This window comes from Bidens hawaiensis, unplaced genomic scaffold, assembly GCF_021521415.1.
Source record: "Bidens hawaiensis isolate Kalapana, Puna unplaced genomic scaffold, B.hawaiensis_p1.1 tig00019660_1, whole genome shotgun sequence".
Classification (NCBI taxonomy): Eukaryota; Viridiplantae; Streptophyta; class Magnoliopsida; order Asterales; family Asteraceae; genus Bidens; species Bidens hawaiensis.
Window position 1 is genome coordinate 400274 of NW_027492982.1, and position 24607 is coordinate 424880.

The window sequence follows — 24607 nt, forward strand, 5'->3', positions numbered from 1 at the left end:
TGTAACATCTTGTATTATGGTAACAATAAAAATATATGAATCTTATATTTTATATAATATTAAACGAGTAACTGATGAGTAAAATGACTATTTGTAACATGAGGCATCTATATGAGTATTTAGCGTTATGAGATAACTGCTTAATAACGCTATTAAATATATTATATTTGGTCCTACTTTTTTTTTAAAGAAACTTAGCTCGAAACAAAGAGAAAAATGAGCTTATCCTAACGACATATTTGTAATTTTATAAAACACTATATTTTATAAGTTATTAGACAAAAATAAGATTTGAGCTAAATTAATTATAATGATATTGATATAATAATAGTCATAAAAAAACAGAAGAAGAAAAAGTTTATAAGCGCTCGTGTGAAAATGTGAAAATAATAATAATATATTATTATTAAATTTCAAATGTAGGTGTGCATGTGAATTGAAACATTAGTGTTCATGTATTGTGAAAAAGAAAAGTAATAATAAAAATATTATTATAATAACACTAAAATGCTAATGAATAATAATGATAACGTAGTTCTAGTCAGTTAAGTACACCTATGTGTGCATTGAAACAAAAGAAATATGTGAAGATAACGATGAAGGTCATGTTTTAGATTTATTCGTATTAATAATTCTTGAAGGCCACGTAAATAAACCGACTCAATAGACACTATTAATAGTTAGTGGAATTTAGTTTACATTCCTACTCAAATTTTATCAACTCCTCCCGCGGACGATTGCTAGACGGGTCTGGCATAAGGCAATTTCTTTAAATAATAATTTCATTAATTAGTTAATTTTAACCATAAAATAATATTTGGTTATTATTTCTTTTGGGTTAAGTTACGAAACCAGGATTTACCCGTAAAGTAAAAAATTATACCCCTTTAATATTTATTAATAAATAACCTAGAGACTTTAGGGTAGTGAACCACTAGAGTAGACTGTATGGTCTTAGCACAATATGTCTAATACGTGCACGGCTAGATTGTGGTATTGTATAACCACTCTAATCATGAATGGTTAAGAGAACCATGAAATGTAAATTGGTGGGTATGGTTGTTTAAACCATAACACCGTCTGGACTTGAGTAGTTGTGCACGATAATGACAGATGTTATGTGAAAGGCCTACAAGTATTAGAATATTACTTTTTGGACATGAGTAAGTAAATAAGTAAATAAGTATGGTTGTTTAAACCATAACACCGTCTAGACTTGAGTAGTTGTGCACGATAATGACAGATGTTATGTGAAAGGCCTACAAGTATTAGAATATTACTTTTTGGACATGAGTAAGTAAATAAGTATATTAAATCCTAGATTCAGTTGAAGTGGGAAGAGCCAAAGAAGTTGAAGAAAGTTTGTTTCTATTCAGGCGAGTTACTTAAACTATTTTCAAAACTCTGATACATGCTCATAAAAGTATTTGGACTGTGAATGATCTTGTATTTGCATGGCGCATATGGTGTGGCACCCAAGGTGTTATATATATATTATAATGATCATTATATTTTTCCGATGGGACATGCACTTTATACAGCAGCAGACGTGCGTAAAGTCTGTATGTGCGAATATATGATGCTGACCCGGCTTAACGTGAAGCGGGCGGGTTATAATTATGGCATGACATGCAATGAGCTCAAACTTGATCAATAAAAAAAGTTTTAGTACCATTTTATTAAATATGTCGGTTTATGTGACTCACCACCTTGTGCTGACGTATTTTTACCCGAGCATGTATTACAGGTTGATAAACAAGGACATGGAGATTAGTTGTTATGAGTTGGAAGAGTTTAGATGTTTTATCATGTTACCATTAAATTTTATAGTAAGTGTAATAGTTAGACACGTAACTAATATTTTAGTTTTTATATAAGATTACGGTTCCGTTGTAAGTTTGTACCGACTGGTCACTGTAAGTACCTCATCCTGGGAGGGGTGTGACACCAGATTTCTCAATTCATTTCGATTCGAATTTCAATATATAATATACAAGCATTTGAGCGGGGGTTTGGATCAAATACAAATTAAATTAAAGTGCTAAACGTCCGAATCAAATGGTGTAATTATATACTCAAGTAGTGTAATTATGTAAAGTAATTGTTTTGTATGTAGTACAATTACACTACTTGCATATATAATTAGACTATTTGATTCACATGTTTGTTACAATTTTTAGCTTGTACGTTAACATTCCCCTTTGAACGTGTTGGACACTTATTTAACTTTTTTATGGATCAAAAGGACACCTAATAATCTAAAAATCTAGTTAGTAATTACATCAGATTGACTCATTCTATGTCTCATTCAGTTAACCTTCCTTGAATATCACATTTTCCCACGACACTATTTATGTTAAGTTCGCAATTATGTATATGTCAGGTTGTTAAAACTTTATAAAAACAATGATTTTTTTTAGTTTCTATGTAAGTTTTTATCTAATTCGACTCGATGAACACCCCTACACAAAATGTTACGTGTCACTGAAGGAACTTTAGAGCTAGAAACTTAAAATACCAAAACTTCAACACCTCTTTTGCAATATCATCTTCATCATCGTCCAGCAGCCTCCAGTTCATCCCTATCCTATCCTCGTATCAAAACAACCTCGTTTTGAAACAAACACCAACACCAACATGTCTTCTTCAACTTTCTCCAACGGATCTCTTCATATTCATTCAATTCCCACACCCCCTACCAAATTCACCCACACTTCACCCCTTAATTACACCTTCTACCATCGTAACAACAAACCCACCAGATACACACTCATTATCTGCGGGTCAACAATTCGACCCAAACGTAACTCAAAACCCGACGATAACTCGGAGGCTCAGGAACTGGTTCGGACGCTATTGAAGGGTTTTAATTACGATAAACCGTTATTGTCCACGTTGAACAAGTATGTGAAGTTAGTTAGAACTGAACATTGTTTTCTTCTGTTTGAGGAGCTTGGCAAGTCCGATAAGTGGCTTCAATGTCTCGAGGTTTGTTCATTTGGTTTTTTCCGTGTTGGGTACTGACTAGCGATTAATAGGATTTAAACTTTTTCATATGTGATTTTCAATGTCTCGTGAGCCGTGCCCGAGCTCTAACAGGCTTGAGCTTGGCTCGTTTCAAGCTTCATTTTCAAAGCTCCAGCTCGGTTCATGACTTATGAGCAGTTTTTCAAGCTTGAGGTCAGCTTGTTTACTATTTGATAATAGGATTGGAATTCTTTATATGTGATTTTTCATTGTCTTGTTTGTTTTAAGCTCCATTTCTAAATCTCGAGCTCGACTCTGAACAGTTTTTCGAGCTCGAGTTAAGCTATTTTACTATCTATTAGTTAACTTTCATATATATATATATATTTATATTTATAATTATTTTTGTAACTATTTTAATTATAATTTTATATATAGCTTGATATAAATTTTGTATTTTTTTAAAATTTTATCATGACTTTTATTTGTAATAATTATTATTAAATAAATGTATATTAAATATAATATTATAGCAATTTCGGCTCCATATTAAAGATATTGTCACTAGCATCAACATCGTAACTAGCATCAGTATAGGCTCATTTAAGCTCTCGAGCTGGTTTGAGCTCAATAAGTGAAGCTCGGGCACATGCTTGTTTATTAGACAAGCTTAATTTTAGGTGCTTGTTTATTATACAAGCTTATATTTAGGTTGGAACTCGTTTAAACTCGTCTCGAATTGAGCTTTTTTGTGAGCTGATATTGAGTAGCTGCGAGCGGCTTGGTTTGTTTACATAAACATAACAAGTCAATGAGAAAACCAAGGTCCGGTTGCCTTTCAAAAAATAAAAAAAGGTTCGTTTTTTGACCAATTTGGGCCGATTTTTTTACAGATTTGACTGAGTTTGCTCAACTACCTACTAATGTCACCAATTAGCAAAAGATTAATGAGTAATTCACTGACTATCAACTAGTCCCCGATTAATAGCGATTTTTGCCACACTGGTTTTTGAATCCTATATTTCTTTGTTAATTTAGGTGTTTAGATGGATGCAAAAACAACGATGGTATGTAGCAGATAACGGGGTTTATTCGAAGCTAATATCAGTAATGGGAAAGAAGGGTCAAACCCGAATGGCAATGTGGTTATTCTCCGAGATGAGAAACAGCGGGTGCCGGCCCGATACTTCTGTATACAATTCACTTATCACCGCTCACCTGCACTCGAAAGACAAACCCAAGGCCTTATTGAAGGCGCTCGGGTACTTTGAAAAGATGAAAGGTATAGAACGATGCAAACCAAGTATTGTGACGTATAATATTCTTTTAAGAGCATCCGCGCAGGCAAAAGACGTTGCTCAGGTTGAAGCTTTGTTTAAAGATTTAGAGGAAAGCGTTTGCACGCCGGATATTTTCACGTTTAATGGCGTGATGGACGCGTATGGGAAAAACGGGATGGTGTGTGAAATGGAAGGTGTGCTTTCGCGTATGAAAAGTAATCAGGTGAAACCCGACATCATAACTTATAATTTGTTGATTGATTCGTATGGAAGAAAGCAAGAGTTTGAGAAGATGGAGCAGGTGTTTAAAAGCTTGTTACGGTCGAAAGAGAGACCCACGGTTTCCACTTTTAATTCAATGATAACGAATTACGGGAAGGCTCGGCTTAGAGACAAAGCAGAGTCGGTTTTTGAGAAGATAACGGATATGGGGTACACTCCGAATTTCATAACTTATGAATGTATGATTATGATGTATGGATGTTGCGGGGGTGTGTCGAAGGCGAGGGGGATATATGATAAAATGATAGTGTCGGAACGGCATTTAAAGGTTTCGACTTTGAATGCTATGTTGAATGTTTATTGTTTAAATGGTTTACCGGTTGAAGCGGACAAGTTGTTTGAGACTGCTTGTAATAGTGGGATGTTTCATGTCGATTCTTCATCTTATAAACTTCTTTATAAATGTTACACGAAAGCGAATATGACGGAGCTGATACAGAAGTTGTTGAAGCGTATGGATAGAGATGGTATTGTACCGAATAAAAGGTTCTTTTTAGAAGCTTTAGGGGCGCTTGGGTCACCACGAGCTGATCAAGATGCTATTACTGCTAAAGCTAATTCGAGTATGCCTGCGGATATGACTAGAGTATAAGACGAAGACTTGTTCGAGTTCCAGAACTGATTTAGTCAACTGATGGTCAACCTGTTTGGATAGTTCTTGTGGTTTAAGGTTAAATAGACCCGTCTCGTGTAGTAAAATGTGACAATTTTACATGTTATTCTACTTGTTTGGTCATATTTAAATATTCATTGATATTTTTATTTTGTATATCTTGAATACAGAACTAGAGGTGACAAAATAAGCATATCTGTCACATGTTAAAACAGGTGACTTGTCTTGTGAATTCAGGTTTGACTTAAAAACAGCATTTCTTTTTTCACATTTAACATTTTTATTTCATAACTAAAAGCAAACACATGTATTCATAACTAATACATACACTTTGCATTTCAAAGAACAAAATGAACAATCTTTCTGTTGTTTTGACTTTTGAGATCAACTAGCACAATGATGCAGTTTAAAATTCTCAAGAAGAAACAATGTTTAAGATATGATAAGTAAAGAAAATAGATAAAATGAGAAGCTTATTTTGAAAGATTTTTGAGCTGGATTTGTAAACAAAAACATATCTTTTATGAATTTGAATAGTTACAGGTTGACCTTAAAATTCAAACAGAATCATTTGGAAAAATAGCCATAGGTGGTTTGTTTACGAGTTCCATCAATTTGAACGGTTCCGATTTTACCACTTATATTTCCCTTCAATTTAAAATATCTACAATGCTTTTCTCTTTTATCCAAGATGTGTGGATCACTGATCAGACCATCCGTAGTGGCATAGAGTTTTGGCGTTTTGGGGTGAAAACGCCGGGAGAACACCGCTCCCCCCTGGGCTTTTTGGCATAGCGTTTTGGGCAAAGCGTTTTCTACAAAACGCGTATATGGCACAAAATTTGAGGGTTTTGTGAGAGAGAGGTAGAGAGAGGGGGAGGAGAGAGACGTTTTGTGGTCTTTTTCCCCACTACAACCACTTTTTGCAAAATGCCAAAAAGCTGACTAGGCGCCACATGGCGTAAAATGCCTGGGTGTGCCTAGTTTTGTCTACGCATGTCTTGGTATAAACTACACATCTATTTATATATATTCAACTTTGGTGTCTGAGTCATACTTTTATTTTAAGACAAATTTGTGTTATCCAAAAACACACATTTTGAATCAAATAAAGACTCTGAAATCATAACAATAATTTAAATCCAAATAAAGACAATACATATTATTACTTGATGACAATTTATTAGTATACAATTCCGATGCATAACAAAAACATACTAGTAAATATACCTTGTCACGGTTTTCAGCTTTTTGTAACAAGAAACAGTTGCACAGCCCTCACCTTCTAAACTTTCTTTCAAGTTTGCCAATATACACAACCACGGTTACATATATCCAATCCTTGATGTAACTCAATGAAACAAAAAGGATATATCTGCAGCGACGGTTTACGGTTAAGGCACCACAAATTCCCAAAAATCCAGCACCCATACCCGTGTAATATGATTTCCAAGAGTCATCTTTATCTTCTTCAATGGCTTTCTTCTTTTCAACAACAGGTGAAATCCCACATCTTGGTGTAAGTGGAGGTCCACAAAGTTGAGGGTTACCAATGTAGGAGGTATTATCGAAGCTTTGAAGTTGAGTACCCGTTGGTATTCTTCCTGACAAGTTATTATATGAGAGATCAAGGTAACTTAGAGAACTTATTTGTGCCAAACTCAAGGGAATATGTCCAGATAACTTATTTCTTGACAAGTCAAGAGATTCAAGAGACTTCAACCGACCCATATTTTTCGGGACTTTCCCATGCAGCATGTTAATGGAAAGATTTAATGAGATCAGTTCGTAAAGACTAGTGATCTCAAGCGGAACTTTTCCAGATAAGCTGTTTCTTGAAAGATCAATGCTCTTCATTAGTTGTAGACCGCTTCTTCCGAATGATCGTTTTGTGCCTTTCCATGTAACCAATGCACTGTCTAAAAATTGTGCCTCTTCACCAGGTGGAGAACATGAAGCTCCAAAAGGCATTCGACATGGAATTGATACAGTAGATGAACAAGTATGGCTAGTGATCATATCATCCACAAAACTTCTTCTAGCCATAGCCGTGAAGTTATCAAAGCATCTAGGAATACTACCTGACAATCCATTATTAGAAATGTCAAGGACTTGAAGATTATGCAACCAGCAAATCTGTGAAGGTAACCTCCCATAGAATCTGTTGGATCCTAAATCTAGAACATATAACTCTGAAAGTTCTTCACCTATCCATTTTGGTATGACACCAGATAACTTGTTTTCCCCAAGATCCACAAACCTTAGTCTTGTGCAGTTTCTCAAGAACGTTGGCACTTCACCTACAAATGCATTTTTCCATAAATTCAATGCCTCTAGGTTAGACAAGATTCCGAAAGACGAGGAAATTTCCCCAGACAAATTGTTATTTGATAAACTAAGAATGACTAGATTTTCTTGGAATTTCATCAAACAATCAGGCATGCTCCCGGAGAACGAATTGTTGGAGAGGTCAAGAAAAGTTAAATACTCTTTAATCTCACACAGGAAAGAAAGTGTTCCAGAGAACCTGTTTTCAGCAAGGTTTAATGCGACCAGATTAAGAGGCAATAACGGTACCTGCCCTTCAAAATGGTTGTAACTCAAATCTATTCCGGGAAATTGAAAATTATCTGTCGCACTTGACCCAAAATTGCTCGTGTCTGGCAGGACACCTTTTATTTCATTTGAAGAGAGGTTCATAAAATTCATCACATCTGAGAGACCCACAAACCACGTAGATATGTTATCTGATATTCCAGCGTTGGAAATATCGAGATGCTGTATATTCTTTTGAGTTTTAATCCACATTGGGAATTTAGGTCCCAACTTGCAGGATTGCAATTTTATTGTTTCTAATTGAAAAGGGATTTCTCCATGGAATCTTAAGTCTAATGCTAAGGAATTAAGTGACAAGTCCTAATAATCTAGGTTGGTGAGATTTAGAAAATGAACTTCAGAGATGACACCGTCAAAGGAGTTGGATGAAAAATCAAGAAATCTAAGATTTGAAAGTTGACCCAAGCTGTTTGGTACATTACCAGAAAACTGATTACCAGACATGTCTAAGTATGAAAGGGAGGGACATCCCATGAATTCAGGTAGACTTCCATTTAAAGAATTGTGACTAACATCGAGATTTTCTAGATTTGAAAGTTGGAGCTTACTGTTCGGAATGTTTCCGCTAAAAATGTTACTAGAGAGGTCTAGGCTATTCAAGGATGTACATCCTGTGAAGTCAGGCATGCTTCCAATAAAAAAAGTTGTGAGCAATAGACAATGTGTACAAGGAAGAACATCCCACAAAGCTGGGAAATGTCCCATTAAGGAGGTTTTGTGACAAATCCAGATGAGCTAATGATGAACAATTCCCAAATGAATTTGGAATGGCACCTCCTAGTTGGTTTTGTGACAAATCCAGATAAGCTAAAGATGAACAATTCCCAAATGATTTCGGAATGACACCTCCGAGCTGATTATATGAGAGGTATAAACGGGTAAGAGAAGTCAAATCTCGAAAGGAGAAAGGAATCGAACCCTGCAAAGAATTAACGCTAAGATCAAGAAGAATCAAGTTGGAGAGATTGGCCAGTTGATGAGGAATAGGTCCACTAAGATTAGCATTAGAAATACGCAATTCTTGTAAGTTGGACAAGGAACCCAAAAAGTTGGGTAAAGGATTGGATTGGAAATCAGTAGAACTCATATCAAGATATTGTAGCTGAGTTAACACTTGTAATGACGCGCTACTTTTACCTACACCTCCCCAAGAAAGATCAAGTTCAATCACATGACCGGTGAGGTTGTCACAAATGACACCAGCCCATTTGCAACAATCCGTTTTTTCTCCTTCGCTCCCCCAACCATCTAGATTTCCATTCGGGTCAGTTAGGTTGGCTTTAACATCGAGTAGAGCTTGCCTCTCCACCTCAATGCAGGAGCTCACACCACCAATCATTAAGAATATTATGCATAGCAGCAAAGACACAAGAATAGACATCATATTGAAATAGTGTATATTAATGAAATGGGAAACTGAAGATACATTTGTTCGTGTATGAATAATTATAATTTATAGCAAAAATCAGTCCTACGTGGCAGAAAAAGCAGTCTTCACTGGCCAGAACGTACATACCAGGAAGTTACTAGTCGAAAAAATGAAATTGCTTTTCAGATTTTTTGTTTATTTTTGCCGTGTAAATCCCGCAATATGGCCATCTAAATAAAAAATCATGTTGAAAAAAATGATGTTTATATTCGAATAAAGAGTTTTTGTATATAGAATTGGTTTCGTTAAATTATAAACACAAACGAAAAATATATCTAATCAAAGTTAACGAATGAATCTATATAATTAAGAATGTTGAGTATATATGGCGGCGGTTGGTGATCAGGTGATGAACAATATTCTTGTTGAACATCAATAACCAAGTTAAATAAATTATTAAACACATATTAATAATATTTTTTACCTTTTTAGTAGTTCAGAACAATATAAGCAAAGCTACACACATAATAATACGGCAGAATCAAAACTTTTTTTTATCGAAAATATATATGATATTTTATAAACATAGACGAATAGGCAAGTGTACATATGGTTTACATAGTACAGGCAAATGTAAATACTGAAAAGCCAATGAAATCATCTACTATAGCCAAGAAAATAGAAATATTTTCTTTTCGATATGGTTTGGTATGAGTAATTGGATCGGGTATAACCTACACTACAAACAAAAAGCCATTTAACGGCATACAAAAAGTGTTACAAGAAACCAAATAAGTGCCACTAAAGAACCTTGTTGGAATGAGTGACACACAAAAAAAGTGCCGCCAGAAGCGCTACCATTAAAGCCTTTTAGCGGCAGTTTTCTCGTCTGCCACACAAAACTTCTTGGCTTTTAGTGACACTTTTTCCGTATGCCATTGAAAATATTTTGTATTTTTAGTGGCATTTTTTTCCGTATGCCATTAAAAGCATTTTGGACTTTCAGTGGCATTTTTTTCCGGATGCCACTAAAACATTTTTGGGCTTTAGTGACATTTTTTTCTGTATGCCATTAAAAACATTTTGGACTTTCAGTGACATTTTTTTCCTTATGCCATTAAAAACATTTTGGACTTTCAGTGGCATTTTTATCCGTGTACCAACATAAAATAAATATAAAACCGTCAAATATAAAAATTATAATATCTTTACCACAACTAAAAGTTCAATCGCATTCTAAACACACGCCAATTGCATTCCATATGCATATTATATGTCTAATAACTCTAAGTCAAGTCAAATATCAATCATATAAAAAGAAAAATAACAAATATTTGAATAAAAACTAAAAGGTTCACCACACTTGTTAATCTCTTTCACCATCTTCAAACTTCATGCAAGGTGCCTAATAAGAAAATAAAAACTTTTCAATATGTAAATAATATGGACACCAACTTGTGTAGCCTGCTTAATTATTAATCTAAAATCGATAATAACCTATTAAAATCAACCATCTAAACGCTTGCGAGCTTGTGAAAAAGCTAAACTAGCCCGAGCCTAAAAATAAGCTCGTTCTATAAACGAGCCCAAGTTTCATTGTCGAGCTTGAGCCGGCTAACGAGCCAAACATTTTTATTATATATTTGTGTGTGTGTATATATATATATATATGTTCGTTAACCGGTTTCGTTTAAATGGTTCCTATGTGAAAATCCCTAACCGGTTCCTAATCATTAATTACAATTGGAAAGTAACCGGTTTCTCCAACACCGGCTATTAACCGGTTTCGGTTCGGTTAACCGGTTAGGATTTGCACCTCGAGTTACATACAAATTGCATAAAACAAATTACCATTATTATTTCGTGAAGATGATACTTGGTTAACCGAAGAAATTGTACTCGGTACCTAAAACATATAAATGAGAAAAAGTGTTAACACATAGATATGTAACCATAAAAAGAATAAACAATAGTTTATGAATGTGAGTACCTTTATGTTCATATCGCTAAGAACTGAAGACAAGTTTGCATTGGATATATGTTCTTGAATAATGTTCAACATAACATTGACAACATTCATTAGTTGATCAAACTATAATGAAGCCTAAATACAAAATAATAAAGGTGAGTAATTCTGAAAATACTGAAGCACACATAATGTTAATAAATTGATGGTTTTCCTAAGTTATTAAACTAATCACTTTTATATCTTCAAACTAGTAATTTATAATGTTAATAAACGAGCCCGAGCCCAAGGTTCACTTATCGAGCTTGAGCCAGTTTGCGAGTTGAGCTAGGGCTCAGATCAGCTCGTTAACCTCTGACATTTTTAGGAGCACCTAAACAAGTTTTAATTAATAAAAAATATGATAAAACCACATATCAATAATTGGACGTTGTACCTGTATACCAGATTACAAAGGCAGTTCAAGATACAGTGATCACCGAAATGCTAGAATACCAATGGTGAAAAAACATGGGTCAAGTTAAGTTGTTTGTATCTCTATAACATCATAATAATTCACGTTTAGCATACACAACCCATTAGCGGCTTTTTGTTGACCGATTATTACCCACATATGGTGAACACACATGGGTTAATGTGTTGGTTTTTATTGTGAATAGGAAAATTTTAGCAGGTACATAAAATAGCCAACATCAAAAGATAAGTATCAGATAGTTTTCTTTGTTATGCCTTATGCATTCTCTAAAAGATAAACATGCAGTGCTCAATAAAAATTGATTTGACTGCACCTTCGATTACCAGTAAAGCATTTGAATTCCAAATTTGTTGACTACATAAACCTTATATTGCAATAACCAACTAGCCCCTGTAGTATTCATCTACCAAATACCAAGCAAGATCACAGTATCATTTAATAAAAACCACGAATATGCAAGATATATATATATTTAACTATTAACATAAGAAAACTAATATTGGTCAAAGAATATTAACTAGTTAACAATCAATACCTAACTACACCTAAATAAACATTATTATAACCAGTGTACATGTGCAGGGGCGGTTTGGGAATAATGAATTAGAGCATATATCTGCTCATACTCAAAACCAAATTTCAATAACCTGAAGCTTAATTTCTAATCAAAATTTTAAACTAAGTTACACATGATACATAAAACAAAACATCGTATGGATACTGAAGAAACACTAAGTGACCCCGGCAGATTACGGATAATCTTAGGGTTAAGTAGATGTTTCCCACGAGGGTTAGGTCCGGCAAAGATGGTTATTCTTCTGATGACCTGCAAAACAGACACCGTGAGCGTCACTGAGAAGGGGGGGGGGGTACCTCCTTGTGACCACCCTCCGGCGTGAGAATCAGACTAGATTGCTCTGAATATAAGTGTATATTAAGAGGAATAGCTAGAGAAGATATGTGATGATATAAGATGATCATACCGTTCCAAGGTGTTGGAGTATTTATAGCCGAAGGTAGGTTTCCAAGCAGGTACAGCCAGTTGTATAATATTCCTTTTCTACCAACTGTGGGCTACGCACGTGCCGTGCTGGTGGTTGGTGGGTAGGCAGCGGCTGATAGTGACATGGCCGGCTGTGTACTATTCCTTTTCCACCAACTGCAGGCTATGTACGTGCCACGATGAGGGTTGGCGAGTAGGCAGCGGCTGATAGTGACATTTTGTACTAGAGCGTGCTCCTCCTCGTACTGTTGTCAGTGAGCTGTCACCCTGTGATGGGTTGCTTTGGTCAGATCTTGTCTATTTTGTCCATACCTTGGCAGGTATAGTACAAAAGATCCTCCAGAAGCGTACGGACTGGCTCATTTGGGCGGGAGTATTCCCGCCTTGCTCATTCCTTCTTCAGGTGACATTACTGAATTATTGAGAGTTAGTGCCTTGTGCGTGTAGCCTTACTTAGTGCGGGTAGCCTTCCCTGATGGCTTGTATCCGCAGCTGCGGGAACAGGCGGGGTACTTCACCATTGGGAGGCTTTTCCTGCGGGAACAGCTGGCGTACTGCGCGTAAGGTCTTCATCTCTCTGAGCATGGTGGGTCCTGCGGAACCAGTTGGTCTTTGCGCAGACGTCCCTCTTCAAGGTGAGTCTTGCGGGTCCAACTGGCCTCTGCTGGGACCTACCTCTTCAAGTCCCCTCAGTCCAATGTTCTTCTCATGAATTGTTAATAAGTGAGGTGAACTTTTGGACTTAAGCAAGGGGTTTTGAAAAGGGTTTTTAGTTTTAAGGTTTTCCGTGGGGATTCTTCCCGCGGTTTCCCTAATGTCACGTGCAGAAATTCCCGACTTTTCTGCTTGATCTTTGGGTATGATGCGGGTAGGTGTGTAACTTCCTCGCAAGTCAGGAGCGTTGAGTATCACTTGTGTAGATTCTCCACGAGGTTTTGGTAGTTTTAGACATAGTGATCAATTGTGTTAAACAACCAATTCCATCTTGGAGCTTCAAACAATCTAGTTCTCAACGTTCCCGCTATGCGGGGATGTTATTTCCCTTTCCACAAGCATGGCCTAGAAGATCCCTCTTGGTTTTAATTCCCTGCAAGTGCTAAGTATGTGAAGGGTTTCGCCTTGACACTGTACCCGCACTCGTCTTATAGTTACTTGACTTCCAAGGTATTCTTGGTTTTAATTCCCTGCAGGTGCTAAGTATGTGAAGGGTTTCGCCTTGACACTGTACCCGCACTTGTCTTACGGTTTCTTGGTTACCAAGGTATTCTTGGCTTCAATTCCCTGCAGGTGCTAAGTATGTGAAGGGTTTCGCCTTGACACTGTACCCGCACTTGTCTTACGGTTTCTTGGTTACCAAGGTAAGGGGGTATATTCCATCTTATTTTTGAATCTTTGTTTCACGCATATTTTAGTTTAACTTAGCAATTTCTTGAGTAGTTTGGATAAGTTAACCTTACAACGTGGCAGATGATAGGTTAAAGTTTTGCTTTCTCTTTCGTGATTGTGCGGGTAAGACCGTCACTTTCACTTAGTAGGATGGCTAAACTTTACCTATATCTGACCTGCGTGAAGGTTTCCTCATCTTTTCCTTAGAAATTTTCTAAGTGTTTTAAATAAGTTAACCTTTCGACGCTCGGTTGTCAATAGGTTGATGTTCAGTTTCCTCTATCATGATTGTGCGGGTAGGACCGTCACTTTCATTTAGTGGGATGACCAAACTTTACCTATAACTGACCTGCGTGAAGGTTTTTCTCATCTTTTCCTTAGAAATTTTTGCCGTTTCTTGTGTTTATGCGGGTTTTGCCGCCTTCCACACGCAACGACTTACTTCCCCACTTATTTATGCGGTGAATACCGGCATATCAGTGTTTTGAATAAGTATAAAAGTACGGCTATCAACACAATGTGATAAAGGAGAATCATTTCCATCAGAAGTGGCTCTAGGCCTTTTCTTTATAAGTTTGGAATTGATCTACATGTAACATTTGCGTAATTGAGCTCCATTCCATGTTCTTGGGATGGGGGTGCCATCGAGCCTTTCGAGCCGGTATGCGCCCTTTCCCAAAACTTCTTTGATAATGTATGGCCCTTCCCAGACCGGGGCCAGCTTTCCTAGGCGTTCTTGGTTCGAAGCCCCGTTGTTACGCAGTATGTAGTCTCCGACATTGAAGTTGCAGAGTTTTACCCACGTGTTGTAGTACTTTTGCATTTGTCGCTTGTAGTTCTCTTCACGCGCTGCGGCTAAGTCTCTGCGTTCTTCGGTTAGCATAAGGTCTAACCGTCTTTCCGCATCATTGTCTTCTGGCTGAATCAAGACCCTTGGTGAGGGTAAACCAATTTCGACCGGGACCATGGCTTCAGTGCCATAAGTGAGGCTGAACAGGGTTTCTCCCGTACTGGCCTTTTTCAGCGTTCTGTTTGCCCAAAGGACGTGTGGAACTTCGTCCACCCAGCCGGATCTGTGTTCCAAGAGTCTTTTCTTTATGCCGTCGACGATGCTCTTATTTGCTCTTTCCACCTCACCATTACCCTGCGGGTGCGCCACTGAGGTAAAGGTGTGGGTGATTTGAAGTTCTTCCAGCCACTTTTGTAGCTTCTTGTCAGCAAAGTTGGTGCCGTTATCGCTCACCAAATTCTGGGGAAGTCCAAAACGACAAATTATAAATTCCCAAATAAATTTTTTGATATGTTTTGCGGTTGTTTGGGCTAAGGGTTTTGCTTCTATCCACTTGGTGAAGTAGTCGATGGCTACCACTAGAAACTGAACGTTCCCTGCTGCTGTGGGAAATGGGCCTGTCACATCGATGGCCCACTTCTGAAATGGCCATGAAGAGGTGACTGGAACAAGTTCATTCTTCGGGCGATGCGTGTTGGGTGCGTAGAGTTGGCAAGACCTACACTTTCCGATGTATGCCAGTGCATCCGTATGCATCCCCGGCCAAAAGTATCCCGCGTTATTTAGCTTAGCTACGACAGCGCGTGGACCTGCGTGTACTCCACAGATGCCCTCGTGCACTTCCCTTAGGAGGTAGCCAGCATCTTGGTTGTCCACGCATCTTAGGAGTGGGCCAAGAAAATTACGCCTGTAAAGGATGTCATCGATGAGTTGATAGTTCAGTGCTTTACAGCGTATTTTTCTTGCCTGTGTTTTTGACTCTGGTAGTATACCCGCCGCAAGGTAATTTATTATTGGTGTCATCCACGTTTTTGTGCCGGTTTGGATGACACAGATTTCCTTGTGCGGGACTGATGGTGCTCCAAGGAGTTCAATGCGGATGTCCTTTCCCAAGTGGGTGAAGGCTAATGATGCAAGCTTGCTTAACGCATCCGCAGATTTGTTTTCGCTACGCTTGACGTGTGTGACCTTACAATCGTTAAAGTCGCGCATAAGGGTTTTTGCTTGCGCGAGGTACAGGGCCATTGTGTCGTTCACGGCCGTGTATGTCCCGTTTATTTGGTTGGCTACTAACATGGAATCCACGTGGGCTTCCAAGTTTTTCACTCCCATCTTACGCGCAATTCTCAGCCCGGCCAAGAATGCTTCATACTCCGCTTCGTTATTTGTACTTGGAAAATCCAGTCGAATAGCGTAAGTGTATTCTTGGCCTGTTGGGTTGGTTAGTTTCAACCCTGCGCCTGAGCCCTCATTGCTGGCTGCTCCATCAGTGTAGAGTCGCCAGACATCATCGATGTCCTGTGCTGGAGAGGGTTGAGCCTCCTCCTGGCACTCTTTCTCCCGCGAAGCGGGGACTTCTGCAATAAAGTCGGCCAAGACCTGGCCTTTTATGGCTGGCCTCGGCTTGTACTTTATCGCGTATTCTCCCAATTCTATTGCCCATTTGGCTAGGCGTCCTGACAATTCGGGTTTGCCTAGAACGTTTGCGAGTTTGAAGTTGGTGAGAATGGTGATTGGGTGACCTTGGAAATATCGTCTTAGCCTGCATGAAGCCTGTACAAGTGCTAAGACTAATTTTTCCAGGGTAGAGTACCGGGTTTCTACGTCTGTTAGGACACGGCTAACATAGTAGATTGGCATCTGGATGCCTTTTCGCTCTACTAGCAGGACGGCCCCGGTTGCTCTATCTGTGGCGGAAAGGTATAGGATTAATTCCTCCCCCGCTTCTGGTGCTGTGAGCGTTTCGATCAAGCGTGACCGAATATCCTGAAAAGCTGCTTCCGCTTCTGGTGTCCAGCGGAAGTGCGTTTTCTTTAAACAGTTTCTCAATGTTGACACGAATGGGAACGACCTATCCGCATGGTTTGCCAAAAAGCGGTTAAGTGCGACTAGGCGTCCATTCAGTGTCTGAGCTTGCTTGATGGTAGTAGGTGATTCCATTTTGATAATGGCTTCGACCTTTTCAGGGTTCGCTCTGAAGCCATCTTTAGTAACAATGACTCCTAAGAACTTCCCTTCTTCCATCCCAAAGGAACACTTGCTCGGGTTGAGCTTCATGTTTATCTTTCTGAGCGTGTTGGAAGTTTCTTCGATATCTTTCAACATCGTTTCTGGGTCAGGGCTTTTGATGACCAAGTCATCCATGTAGACTTCCAAGTTCCTCCCAATTTGGGCATGAAACTCTTTGTCCATCAGGCGTTGGTATGTGGACCCGGCATTCTTAAGTCCGAATGGCATCATTTGATAACAAAATGTGCCATCGGGAGTCCGAAATGCGGTTTTTTCCTGATCGTCAACGGCCATGTGGATTTGATGGTACCCCTTATACGCATCAAGGAAGCATTTAAGGCGAAACGGTGCTAACGAGTCTACCTTAAGATCAATTTCGGGTAACGGGTAACAATCTTTGGGGCATGCTTTGTTTAATTCTTTGAAATCTATGCACATGCGCCATTGTTTGTTAGACTTCGGTACCATGACGGGATTTGCAACCCATGTTTGATATCTGCTAACGCGTACGATGCCCGCATCAAGGAGTTCCTTGACTTGGGTTCTACACGCGTTAGCTTGTTCCGCCCCCATTACTCTGCGCTTTTGTATGACTGGCGTAAAAGCCGGGTCACACTTGAGCTTATGCTCTGCCTTACTTCGAGGTACACCAGTCATGTCAGCTGGTGTCCACGCGAAGATATCAGCGTTTTTCTGTAGTAAGCGTTTGAGTAAGGTGCGCGTAGGATCAGTGACTGTTGGGCCAATGGTAACAGCCTGGTCAGGGTATTTGCCATTGAAGGCCCATTCTTCTGGTTCGGTGATGGTTGGTTTAGCCATCTTTGGTTTGGGTTTTGATGAGACAAATGCGATGCATACCTGGGGAATACCGGTGATCATCGCTATACCCTCAGCTGTTGGCCATCCCATCATGCCGTGGACTGAAGATACCACGGCATTGAATCTTGCCATCCCGTCTCTCCCGATAAGAATGTCGTATGTGTGGTGTGGCTTCCTCATTACGACAAAGTCCACGTCTTCTGTGCGGGAGTGTTTCCCGTCTGTGAGAATGACGGGGAAAGATAGGATACCCAGGGGGTGTTTGTGCTGCCGTCGAACCCTTCCATCGAGGCGTAGACGTTTCCAGGCGTTCCTTGTCTTCGTCGTCAAGCTTGTCGAAGAACTGCCTGTACATAACCGTTGACGAGGCGCCGTTGTCAGCAAGAGTGCGGGAAGTGATGTAGTGCCCCAGCTGGCTTTTGATGACGATAGGGCCTTCTTTGCTGGGTCCTCCTGGCACTCGCGGGAAGCGCACCTCAGCTTCCTTCCACGCGCATGGTTCTGTCGTTCGTCTTTTTCTTCCTCTGACGTTACTATGAACCATGTGGATGCTGATGTCAACGGGCTTTCGTCCGTTGCTTTTGTATCGGTTATCATTCTTCCCTCCATTCTTGATTGATGCCACAAGGTGTGTAAGTTTTCCATCCTTGACGAATGTTTCAACAATATCCCTCAAGGATATACACTCTTCAGTGGTGTGACCCTTTGTCCCGTGGAAGTCACAGGATTTGCTCTGATCCGCGTTATGTCGCTGCCGGACCATTGGAGCTTTTGGCCATGGGAGTTTTTCGGTGGCAAATATTTCCGTGACGCTTTTGGTGAGTGGCGTCCACCGGGGGTTTCGACTTGATGGGTGCGTGTTATCCCTTCCGCCTACTAGAGGGCGAGAGCTGGAAGAGGTGTCAAAGTTTACCCTTGACTGCCAAATACCTAGCTTCCACTTTTTGTTTTGCCGGGCGGTCCGGACGTTGTTTTCTCTAGTCCTCTGCGTGTAGAGGTTTGTACTCTGGGGAAGATCCCTACCCAGTTGCTTCTCCGTTTCGGCAAAGCGCTTGGCCGCCGTCATGATGGCATCCCATGTAGATGGCATGCCGTCTTTACCCGTCAACGTGCGGATAAGCTCTGGGTATTTGGCGCCCTGGATGAAAGTGGCGCGAACAAGATCTTCGCTTATGGTGCCCAGACTCAGCTTTTTCGAATTGAAGTGAGTGATGAAGTCTAGTAAAGATTCATCCTCTTCTCTAACGCAGTTGAGGATCGTCCACTGCTCTTCAGTATATTTCCTCTGTTGGCTGAAGTGCTGGCTGAACTTGTGTTGGAAGTCCGCCCAATCATAGATGTGGTGGACCGGTAAACGATCAAGCCACGCCCTGGCCGCTCCAACCAGCGTCATCTGGAACATATAACACCACGTGGGTTCCGTCCAGTTGCTGACGGTTGCCCCCGATATGAATCTGTTCAAGTGATCATCTGGGTCGGATATACCATCATAAGTGCCGATGTTGGACATCTGTTTGGCACTCTTCGGGGCGATTGCTTCCGCAATGTCCCTTGCAAACTTGGACGTTCCCGCATTTGCAACAGTTGGTCTAAAGGTTTTGGAGAAGTCACGTGGGTTTCCCCCCGCGTTCCTTGGTTTGAAGGTTTCTCCAAAATTCCTTCTTGGTTGGAAGTCCGTTTCCTTGCGCTTCCCTTTCGCCCTATGACGAGGGTTTGCGTCACTGTCGGACTCCTCCCAATCATCATCCAAGTACTCGCACTCATTGCTCATGTTGAGCTGTTGTCGAGTGTTTTCGAACTCGTCATTAGCCTGTTGGAGTGAACGTAAACGTTCAGCCAACTCAGCTTGGAATTCTTTCTGACGTGCTTCCACCCACGCTTTAACTTAATCAAGTGTTTGGCGGGGGAGCCTCGTCTGTTGTCTCTCCAACTGGGTATCGGTGAATCCCAGTGAAGGATTGTTTACTGCACTTGCCCCGGCTTGGGTAACCGGGGTAGTGTTCGTAAAAATTGTGTATTCGCCGGTGTTCCCCCCAGTAGCTGGGGTTGTGGTTACCGGAGTTTCTTGGTCACTCGCTGGCCTTGGTACCGGAGTAACCTTAACCATCTTTCCAGAGGTTTTGAAAAAACTGAAAAAGAATTAGTTCTAGCTTTTATGCACGGATGGCGCCAATGAAGAAACACTAAGTGACCCCGGCAGATTACGGATAATCTTAGGGTTAAGTAGATGTTTCCCACGAGGGTTAGGTCCGGCAAAGATGGTTATTCTTCTGATGACCTGCAAAACAGACACCGTGAGCTCGTCACTGAGAAGGGGGGTACCTCCTTGTGACCACCCTCCGGCGTGAGAATCAGACTAGATTGCTCTGAATATAAGTGTATATTAAGAGGAATAGCTAGAGAAGATATGTGATGATATAAGATGATCATACCGTTCCAAGGTGTTGGAGTATTTATAGCCGAAGGTAGGTTTCCAAGCAGGTACAGCCAGCTGTATAATATTCCTTTTCTACCAACTGTGGGCTACGCACGTGCCGTGCTAGTGGTTGGTGGGTAGGCAGCGGCTGATAGTGACATGGCCGGCTGTGTACTATTCCTTTTCCACCAACTGCAGGCTATGTACGTGCCACGATGAGGGTTGGCGAGTAGGCAGCGGCTGATAGTGACATTTTGTACTAGAGCGTGCTCCTCCTCGTACTGTTGTCAGTGAGCTGTCACCCTGTGATGGGTTGCTTTGGTCAGATCTTGTCTATTTTGTCCATACCTTGGCAGGTATAGTACAAAAGATCCTCCAGAAGCGTACGGACTAGCTCATTTGGGCGGGAGTATTCCCACCTTGCTCATTCCTTCTTCAGGTGACATTACTGAATTATTGAGAGTTAGTGCCTTGTGCGTGTAGCCTTACTTAGTGCGGGTAGCCTTCCCTGATGGCTTGTATCCGCAGCTGCGGGAACAGGCGGGGTACTTCACCATTGGGAGGCTTTTCCCGCGGGAACAGCTGGCGTACTGCGCGTAAGGTCTTCATCTCTCTGAGCATGGTGGGTCCTGCGGAACCAGTTGGTCTTTGCGCATACGTCCCTCTTCAAGGTGAGTCTTGCGGGTCCAACTGGGCTCTGCTGGGACCTACCTCTTCAGATACACATATATCTATAAATGCACTCCGTTTTAACGTGGCATGTATGTATGCATCATGCAAGAGATGTACAAGGGCAGTTTTGGAATATTGAATTACGACAACAGAATAAAGTGTACATAGATTTACACAGTCAAATCGTTACCTTGTCCGTTTATAGACCGACATTCTTCAGAATCTGATTGATCACCTTGCATTTTACTAGTATGATCACCTTAAGTTTCATGTCACTCATTATCCACAAGACTACAACATTTTCTTCAACAGTCTCTTCCAAGTCGCTAGAAATTATACATAGCCTCTTGCGTTTACCCACACTATCCATTAAAAAAATGTAATTAAACATCATTACTAGCATATTAATTATTACACAGTCTGTTTGACCGTATCTACACATAACATATTTACCTTGAGAAACACTAAGTAAACAAGCCATTACATGAGAATAGATCGTATCCGCTTCAAAAACATTACATTCGAGTATGAATTCTTTGATATTATACAAAACGTAACACCTTATCATTTACTAGCATATTAAACCTAACAACAATCGATTGATTTAATAATCGAGCTAAACAATAACATAACAGATCCATCATGTTGTTAACCTAATTTCAACTAATAACTCAATCACAACTCGGAACAAGTAGACTCAGTTGCATAATCACAATTCAGAACAATTAGACTCAATTGCATAATCACAATTCAGAACAAATAACCTAACAACTCGTATTGCAGTTAAACACTTAAACCTAGTTTCTATTTGTGCTAACCAATAACCTAACAACTCAATCATACAGTTAACCTAATTTCAACTAAAATCTCAATCACAATTAAACACTTGAACCTAATTTCAATTCGTATTAAAGTCGCCGGAGATTTGGTGTGTCGCCGGAGAAGTTACTGTCGCCGGAGATTTGGTGATGTGAAGAAGCTACGTCGCCGGAGATTTGGTGTGTCGCCGTAAAAGTGTCACGTTGTCTCCATCTGTGATTTCGTGAAGACTTATTTCGTGGGTTTTTTAAAGCTATATATTCCAGTGTGTGGAAGGGGTTTCTTTTTAAAACTATATTATTATTTAATAGATAGGACATCTAAAGGTGCAAACTCGCCGAGCCGATCCCGAGCTCGACTAGGCTCGAGCTCGGCTCGTTTAACTTACACGGAGCTCGAGCTAAGCTTGTTTCGAGCTAGCTAAGCTCGTTTCGAGCTATATTTTAAAAGCTCGAGCTCGACTCGTGAGTAGATGTTCAAGCTCGAGCTCGGATCGTTTACTATTTATCGATTATTTTTATATAATTATAATTATTTTCAACCTCGAGCTCGAGCTCTTTTAAATTCTATAGGAGTCTCATTTATGTTCATTTCTTTAATAAGCGAACGTACATAAACATAAAATTTGTTCATTTAGCTAGTTAAATGATAAGAACACGTAATGTTCATAAAAAACCTATTATTGTATTATTATGTTATTATTACAAGTAAAATCAACCCCTTACCAGCTCTGGATCTAGTTACAATAATGGCAACCGACTCCTGCTTCAAGAAATTCTTTAACAATCAGTTCAAGTTCAATTTGCATACACTTAAAGGTCAATCCTGTATGTGTTGCAAACACAACTGAAAACTATGCCATTATGTCATGGGGTCGTACTTAATGGGCCCACACAATGCCACTGGCAGAGGGTCTACTCCCTATCACCGGTGAAGAAACACTAAGTGAACCCACGGGCAGATTATAGATAATCTGGGGGTTAAGTAATGTTTCCCACGAGGATGAGGTCCAGCAGAGAAGGTTGTTCTTCAGGGGACCTGCAAAACAGACACCGTAAGCTCGTCACTGAGAAGGGGGGGGGGGGGTTCCTCCTTGTGACCACCCTCCGGCGTGAGAATCATTACTTAACCCCCAGATTATCTATAATCTGCCCGTGGGTTCACTTAGTGTTTCTTCATTGGCGCCATCCGTGGGAGAAAGCTAGAACTAATTTAGTTTTTTCAAAATTTCTGAAGAAATGGTTAACGTTACTCCTGTCCCAAGGCCAGTAACCGACCAAGAAACCCCGGTAACCACAACCCCAGCAACTGGGGGGAACACCGGCGGTTATACAAATCTTACGAACACTACCCCGACTACCCAAGCCGGGGCAAGTGCAGTAAATATTCCACTGGGGTTCACTGATGCCCAGTTGGAAAAACGAACGAGGGCCCCTCGCCAAACACTAGATCAAGTGAAGGCGTGGGCCGAAGCACGTCAAAGAGAGTTCCAAGCTGAATTGGATGAACGCTTGCGTTCAGTTCAACAGGCTGACGAATTCGGCAGTACTCGCCAACAGCTCAATATGAACAGCGAGTGCGAGTACTCAGACGAGGAGAGAGAAGAATCCGATACCGACGCAAACCCTCGCCATAAGGCGAAAGGGAAGCGTAAGGAAACGGACTTCCAGCCAAAAAGGAATTTTGGGGAAGCTTTTAAACCAACAAATGCGGAGAGAAACCCGCGTGACTTCTCAAAAACCTTTAGGCCAACTGCTACAAATGCAGGAAAGTCAAAGTTCGCAAGGGACATTGCGGAAGCAATCGCCCCGAGAAGTGCCAAGCAAATGTCCAACATTGGCACTTATGATGGTCTATCCGACCCAGACGACCACTTGAACAGATTCATTGCGGGGGCAACCGTCAGTAAATGGACGGAACCCACGTGGTGTTATATGTTCCAGATGACTCTGGTTGGAGCGGCCAGGGCATGGTTCGATCGTTTACCGGTCCACCACATATATGGCTGGGCGGACTTTCAGAACAAGTTCAGCCAGCACTTCAGCCAACAGAGGAAATATACTGAAGAACAGTGGACGATCCTCAACTGCGTTAGAGAGGAGGATGAATCTTTATTAGACTTCATCACCCGCTTCAACTCCAAAAAGCTAAGTCTCGGCAACGTAAGTGAAGATCTTGTTCGCGCCGCTTTCATCCAAGGCGCCGAATACCCGGAGCTTATCCGCACATTGACGGGTAAGGATGGCATGCCATCAACATGGGATGCCATCATGACGGCGGCCAAGCGCTTTGCCGAGACGGAGAAGCAACTGGGAAGGGATCTTCCCCAGAGTACACACCTCTACACGCAGAGGACAAGAGAGAACAATGTCCGGATCGCCCGGCAGAACAAAAAGAGGAAGCTAGGTATCTGGCAGTCAAGGGTAAACTTTGACACCTCATCCAGCTCTCACCCTCTTGTTGGCGGAAGAAATCACACACACCCTTCAAGCCAAAAGCACCGGTGGACGCCACTCACCAAAAGCGTCACAGAGATATTTGCCACTGAAAAGCTACCGTGGCCAAAAGCTCCAGTGATCCGGCACCGACCTAATGCGGATCAGAGCAAATCCTGTGACTTCCACGGGACAAAAGGTCATGGTACGGAAGAGTGTACATCCTTGAAGGATATTGTTGAAGCATTCGTCAAGGATGGAAGACTGGCACACCTGGTGGCATCAATCAAGAAGGGAGGACGGAACGACAACCGGTACCGAGGCAACGGACGAAAGCCCGTTGACATCAGCATCAACATGGTTCATGGTAACATCAGAGGAAGAAAAAGGCGAACGCCAGAACCATGTGCGTGGAAGGAAGCTGAGGTGCGCTTCCCGCGAGTGCCAGGAGGACCCAGCAAAGAAGGCCC

General features: G+C 40.8%; 1 protein-coding gene, 1 long non-coding RNA gene and 1 pseudogene across 5 annotated transcripts; 1 reads left to right on the forward strand and 2 right to left on the reverse strand.

The window, feature by feature from the left end:
• The first annotated feature begins 2435 nt into the window (after window positions 1-2435).
• Window positions 2436-5358, forward strand: LOC143558835 (pentatricopeptide repeat-containing protein At4g39620, chloroplastic-like). Its single transcript, XM_077047593.1, has 2 exons — window positions 2436-2988; window positions 4006-5358. Exons 1-2 carry the CDS (start codon window positions 2638-2640, stop codon window positions 5119-5121), a joined length of 1467 nt encoding a protein of 488 aa, XP_076903708.1. The 5' UTR covers window positions 2436-2637; the 3' UTR covers window positions 5122-5358.
• An 844-nt stretch (window positions 5359-6202) lies between these two features.
• Window positions 6203-9343, reverse strand: LOC143558836 (receptor-like protein EIX2; annotated as a pseudogene).
• Window positions 9344-10344: 1001 nt separating this feature from the next.
• LOC143558806 (uncharacterized) lies at window positions 10345-21948 on the reverse strand. 4 transcript variants are annotated; one of them, XR_013139812.1, is made up of 4 exons: window positions 21648-21948; window positions 21074-21613; window positions 10979-11033; window positions 10345-10532 (listed from the first exon to the last, which is right to left on the reverse strand). It is a non-coding gene; the product is annotated as an uncharacterized LOC143558806 (long non-coding RNA). The 4 variants fall into 4 exon arrangements; XR_013139810.1 differs by lacking the exon at window positions 10345-10532 and having other exon boundaries at window positions 10814-11033; XR_013139813.1 differs by lacking the exon at window positions 10345-10532 and having other exon boundaries at window positions 10814-11033; window positions 21074-21546; window positions 21581-21948.
• Between the last annotated feature and the right edge of the window lie 2659 nt (window positions 21949-24607).